This window comes from Cynara cardunculus (assembly GCF_001531365.2).
Source record: "Cynara cardunculus var. scolymus isolate 2C chromosome LG 4, CcrdV1, whole genome shotgun sequence".
Classification (NCBI taxonomy): domain Eukaryota; kingdom Viridiplantae; phylum Streptophyta; class Magnoliopsida; order Asterales; family Asteraceae; genus Cynara; species Cynara cardunculus.
The window spans coordinates 15,776,065-15,782,740 of record NC_037531.1 but is presented as its reverse complement, the minus strand read 5'-3'; the positions used below and the strand labels follow the sequence as shown (position 1 = coordinate 15,782,740).

General features: G+C 33.0%; 1 protein-coding gene across 1 annotated transcript; it reads right to left on the bottom strand.

Moving 5' to 3' along the window:
* Positions 1-859: 859 nt before the first annotated feature.
* LOC112511751 (phospholipase A1-IIdelta-like) lies at positions 860-2,435 on the bottom strand. The gene has a single exon (XM_025117482.1). It carries the CDS (start codon positions 2,427-2,429, stop codon positions 1,125-1,127), a length of 1,305 nt encoding a protein of 434 aa, XP_024973250.1. The 5' UTR covers positions 2,430-2,435; the 3' UTR covers positions 860-1,124.
* Between the last annotated feature and the right edge of the window lie 4,241 nt (positions 2,436-6,676).

Below are 6,676 nucleotides of genomic sequence, written 5' to 3'. Positions count from 1 at the left end.
TTTTGTGTCAAATAATAGGGTTTGCTTCATAGGGTTATCTTTCTTTTGATGACCCTCTTTGAAATCTATAACCATGGTTGGAAATCAAACAAACCAAATGATAGAAATTATAGTGCAAAATTAATTATATTATATTATTATATCTTTATATTTATATAAAAGTAAAATCTCTCTCTCAATATATATATATATATATATATATATATGTATTACAATTTCACTAATTATATTTTATTTAACTTTTTCGAATTATTTGAATACTATTTGTTGATGATTTTATTAACAAGTAATATATATTTATATAAACAATCTTCAGTTCATTAATCAAAGTATTCAAACTACCGCACAACGTACGGTTCCCATACTAATATATTATAGAAGTGAAAGTAGGTTAAAGACCAAGTTCGTTATAAAAAATGTAAGTTAAATTAGGGAAGGGTTAATGGCCAAAACTCCCCTTCACTAATGGCAATTTAGTTGATGGCAGTGTTGATAAGTATGATATGGAACCACAAGGGTGGTGTCTGATTGGTTTGAGCTTGACTCCAAAGATCAAAAGTACCAGTAGGTCATAGGTTCAAATCCAAGGAAGAATAAAAATCCCCTTGTGGCCACGGAGGTTCAAATGCGGTGACTCTGGGTTATCTGCAAAACAGGTGGTCATCCTGAGATTAGTCGGCTCGCATAACGGGTTGGATATCTAGGTTAATAAAAAAAAAAAAACGATATGGGTTATAAAAATGAAACCACAAAAATACCTTTTGTTAAAACAAATTCAGAAAGACCTTTATGGTTAATTTATATAAATCACATAAACCAAATTTGCACTTAACCCTAAAACGATGATACCACTAACTTCATATCAAATACAGTAACCATTATTATTACAACCCATAATTATAACAAGTTATCGTATGGGTTTACATAACCACAGTGACATCTTTGATTACAAATCAAAGAGATCATTTATTTTACCACGATTATTGATATTATCATCAAACTTACTAGAGGTACGTACATGGTAGATCATCATCATCAAACTTACTAGAGGTACGTACATGGTAGATCATCATCATCAAACTTACTAGAGGTACGTACATGGTAGATCATCATCATCAAACTTGTTATATTACAGTAGTAGTGGTAGGCGATAGATCATGATCATCTGGATCGACAGGTGATAAAACCCAATCCCCACTTTCATTAAGCACCATTCCTTTGTTCTTCTCAACCCACCATGACTGAGGTATCTGGTACTCCTCTTTCAGAAGATCAGCCGACATGTTCACCAAAGGCAAACTCCTCTCCTCTGCTGATTGCCAATTAAACTCTCGATCCTTCCCATCGTAACCGGCCACAGTGTGCAACATACCCTCCAAGTTATGGAAATCAAAAGCATGAAGGATATCCGACCCATCTTTCTCTTTTAAGAAAGGTGACTTTTTGCTATCAATCAGTATATCGATCCCAACGTCGACGTACAACAGCACATCTTYTGGTATCWCCAAAATAGTGTTTTCATCAATCCATTCCATTATCTTGCTTGGCCACTTAGGGACGATATCATTGATATCTTTTATGCTCAGTACATTGAGGTTGGGTAGTTCCTCCATCTTGTTTTTGAAAGCCTGGTTACCCACTTGTGGAGAAGCGAAAACAAACGCCGATACCTTGATATCAGGCGTTGCGACATTCGCTGCAAGGTCAAAAGCAGATACGGTTGCTAGGCTTGCACCAAGACTGTGTCCAACGCACGTTATGCTTWTTTTTTCATCTTTGTACTTAACCAGTAACTCTCTTACTCGTGCCAAGAGCTGTGTTCTAGCACTTGTTTTCACCAAAGGGGAATTTGGGTTACTGGTGTTATAAATTACAAGCCATCCTTCCATGACTTTTGGTTGGTCTATTGCTGCACCAATTAAGCTGGTAATACTCTTACCATTTGCAGAAGGGAGCAGCGGGTCAGCTGGCACAGGCCCGGCGTATAAAATGTCGTTTATCCACTCGTAAGTTCGGACAGTCCCACGCCATACCACGCATATTTCGCGACGGCCTATCGACTTACTGAACTCATCGTTTGAAACTGCTACATACCCCATCCAGTTTGATTCGAACTCGCTATTTTCGCGAGAYTTGTCACGGAWGATAAAAGCAAGCGGAAAGTCGACATGAGCGGTGGCATAGATGAAAGAAGTGACGTTGTACTTCGATTCAGCCCAAGGGAGCATGACTCCTTTGAAGAAGGAGCTCTTGCCGTAATGGCTGTAGCCTGCGTACTTAGAGCCCTCGTTGTTATTCAATGCTCGTTCAGCAGCTGAAGCAAGATCGCCATAGCCAAGAATAAGGGTGCGTAGGTCTGGGTTCAAGGGGTCAAGAAGACCATCCCAGTTGTTGCTTCCATGCAACTCCTCGTAGGTTTTTGAAGCCATTTTGAAGGGGGGTTGAAGAGGAGGTGAATAACTAGGTTTTTTTTTTTTTGCTTTGTTGCTGGTGTGCTTACATCTTGAAGAATGAGTCCCAATTTATAGCAAGTTCATGACAATGACACTTTTCGCACCGAAAGCATGAAGGGTTTTTTTTTTTTTATAAAGATCGATGTAAAGAATTATTGATTGGTTCTCAGAACTTAAAAGTTATATTTTTAATATGAGAAAGGTAAAAATCGTTACTAATGTGTAAATTGCATTTAAATAAAATTAACGTGACATTTATTTATTTTTTTTATTTGAGGAAACTACTTTTTTAATTAACCTGGATATCCAACCTGCTATGCGAGCCGACTAATCCCAGAACGACTACTTGTTTTGCCATTTGCTTGGAGTCACCACATTTAAATCTCCATGGCCACAAGAGAATTTTTATTTCTCATTGTATTTGAATCTGAGACCTTCTGGTACTTTTGACTTTTGGAGCTAAGTTCAAACCAGTCAAGCACCACCTTTGTGGTTGAAAAAGCCAATTTTTATAATTATTATTTCTAGAAAAACCAATATCTATAACGCATTAATTGTTGTATAGCTTAAGTGACATAAGGCTCGAGTATTTGAGGAATTTTTTCAGAGATCACTGGTTTAAGTTCTGCAAGTCTATACCAGGGTTTCTGTGATTAGTCGAGATGCATACAAATTGACCTAGACACCTACCATTAACAAAAAAAAAACTTTCAAAATTTATTATTTTGGAAAACTAAAATAGAATTATAACTTTGTTTTTATTTTTATTTTGATTTTGAGAATATATATATAGATTTGGTCAGCAGATTTTTCAAAATAATTTTTTTAATTTACATTGCCAAAATATACGAATAAAACTATAAAAGCAGCAAATGAACAAGCAAGTCGGTGGGTTTGAAGCTATTGATTTTAATTTTTTAATTTTATATGAATGTATAAGTTAATATTGAAAATAAATTTTAATCAAGTCTTGTAAGGTTGAAAAAGGTACACTTAAGTGCCGTTTACCAAATGTTTATCCGGGTAAGCATTTATCAAGTCACTTTATTTTACCGGATGAATATATAACTATAAAATTATAAATCGTAAATATTAAAAATATTTTTTCACAGTATATATAATATATAATAATATAATTAAGTTAAAAACTATTCAATATTGGACTCATTTCGAAGGTATTAAAGAAATGATTATAATTGTGTAACTTGTTAAAATAAAAATGTATTTTTTAAACATGTTTTAATTGATATACGATTATGTATATTAATTCGATTAATGTTTAAAATGAAATATTTAAAAGTAAAGGACGTAAAGTAAATTAATTAACTAATTATAGGAGTATAAAGTGTAAATTTAAAATTATGATTTTAAAACAATGGGTTGTGAGAGGGTGAGTGTATTTGAGGGGGTGAGTGCATGTAAGGAGAGGAGGGGGTGAAAAAGTGTATAAAGGGTATCTTGGTCATTTAGTATTTTAAGATTTTAAGACTTTTGTTAAATTTGTTTTATAAGATTGTATAGATATATAGATTTGGGATCGTGTGAGACCAATGGTTTTTCGTGAGACCTATAAGACCAATTTTCAACCCTTGGATTAAATCTATAATCGTCGGATCTGAATATTCATAAATGTCACGAGACTTCTCAATAATTACAAAATTGTCACCGTGCAACATTCGAGCATTAGATCATTAGATTATAAAGTTGATCAATGAACATAAATTGGTCTTACGGGTCTCACGAAAAACCTTTGGTCTCACGTAAACCCAACCCTATATATATACATATATATATATGTATATATATATATATGTATGTATATATATATATATATATATATATATATATTTATATATGTATGTATGTGATAGAGATATTTGGGTATTCTTCTCACTTTGGAAAACCATTCTTGATTTTAGCGTTTTAATGTATCTTTTCATATCACAAATGTTTGCAATGAACTTTTATAAATTTAAGGTGTATGTTGATAAGTATATGTTGTAAATATAAATTCATGTATAAATATGACCTGACATCTCAAAAAACATCAATCTTTCTTCTTTATGTTTTGGATCGTAAACGAAACAAACATTTAGCGAATCATTCACGAACCGTTCGATTGAAAGTTCGTTCATATTTGTTTATTTAATAAATGAATGAATATGAACACATTTTTTTTGTTTGTTTACTTAAATGAACGAACATGAATAATGGTTTTGTATCTTTGTTCGTTCATCTATGTTCGCAGTGCCGTTCCTGAGGTTTTTGATGCCCCGTGCGAAGATACTAAAAAATGCCCCTATGTCTATATTTTAAGCAAATGAAACGATGAAAAATGCGATTTTACTAAAGGATTTGGAACCTAGTCAAGCTAGGCAGCTCAACCTTACGCCGAATTTTATTAATTAGCATGAAAAATACAAAGGGGAACATAAAAACCAAAACCCCAAATTACAAATATATCAACTAAAACGATGTCTTCGTGCACTTCTTGAAGCAAAAATATCAATTACTTTTTCATATTCAACATTCAGCAAGTCAGCTACCATTATCATAAGATGATAAGAGAGTTTGTATTAATTGGAAATACAATGAATGCATAATGTCAAAATTGATCAATTAAATGTTACTATGTTAGAATTTAGAAACAAAATCATACCTTGGTTTTAGAAACAATGCAATCGACTTCCACAGTTCCACTTTCAGAATCCAGATTTGAAGAAATACAAATGCATTCGACTGTATCTTGATTTGAAGGATTGAGATTTGAGAAAGAATGAAGGATTGAGATTTGAGAGTTTAATCGACATTCATGTATTCGAGTAAATATACGGGCAGTCGGCAATGCATCGACCAATCATCAAGATTGATCCATCGTCCCATGGACATCGTTAGACTCGTCACCATTAATCGTCTTCCTCTAAAACTGGAACATCATCGTCGAAAATCAAAAATCGAAAAACTCGAACATTCAAAGAGCAATAGAAATCGTCAATTTCAAATCGTCAAAGTCAATCGTCTTCTGAACTGTGATCCATCTATCCCATTGTAACCGATTCAAGTCATTGGGTTTGTTATTAACAAGTCTAATCAGTTGGGTCTCTGTTTATAATTAAAGTCCAAGTCTCAAATTATTAAACCCCAAAACTCGAAACTAATATTATATAAAAATTTGATGTCCTGTGCGGTTGCACGGGCTGCACGTGCCCAGGGCCGGGCTTGTATGTTCATTTATGTTTATATATATATATATACAGGGTTGGGTTTACGTGAGACCAAGAGTTTTTCGTGAGACCCGTAAGACCAATTGATGTTCATTGATCAACTTTATAAGCTAACAATCTAATGGTTAAAACTTATAAGGTGGCAATTTTGTAATTATTGAGAAGTCTCATGGCGTTTATGAATGTTCGGATCTGACGACTGTAAATCTAATCCAACGGTTGAGAATTGGTCTTATGGGTCTCACGAAAAACCATTGGTCTCACATGATCCCAAGTATATATATATATAGGGGCTGGTTTAAATGTTAACCAAGATTATTGTGTTAACTTTGTTAACCAATCATGGCCATTGATTCTTACAATAAACGGTTGTGATTAATCATGATTAAAAATTAATTTTGTAAACTTACAATTTCAAAAAACATATACGAACAAAAGGGAAAAGAGTATTTAGGTAATTTTCTTTTTTATGTAACTCTCATATCATTAATTGGGAGTTACAAAATCAAAAAGTCTCATAATTTTTGTTAATGTAAGAACCATATGAACACAATATGAACAGCTTGTGAACAATAGTTCATTCATTATAAACACATTCAGTAGTGAGCCAATGTTGAGATATGCAACTTGTTCATATATGTTTCTGGTCTTATGTGGTTGTTCACCCCTTGTTTATATCGTGTTCACCTCTTGTTCATATCGTATAAAATATATGAACACATAACCCCGACGTTATGAAAAACTCATACAACAATAAACATGGAAGATCAAGATTAAAAAAAAATATAAATATAAATATTATAAATGCATAATTTTTGGGATTTTATGATTTGTAACTCCCCATTAATTGTTTGGGAGTTACATAACAGATCAATTTACTGAATTACTCTTGTAATTAAATTGTGAACATTATAGAAACCTAATAGAAGAATGGAATTTGATTGGTTTACATGGTTTGCAAAGTTAACACAAAATTTTTGGTTAACATTTGATCTTGCC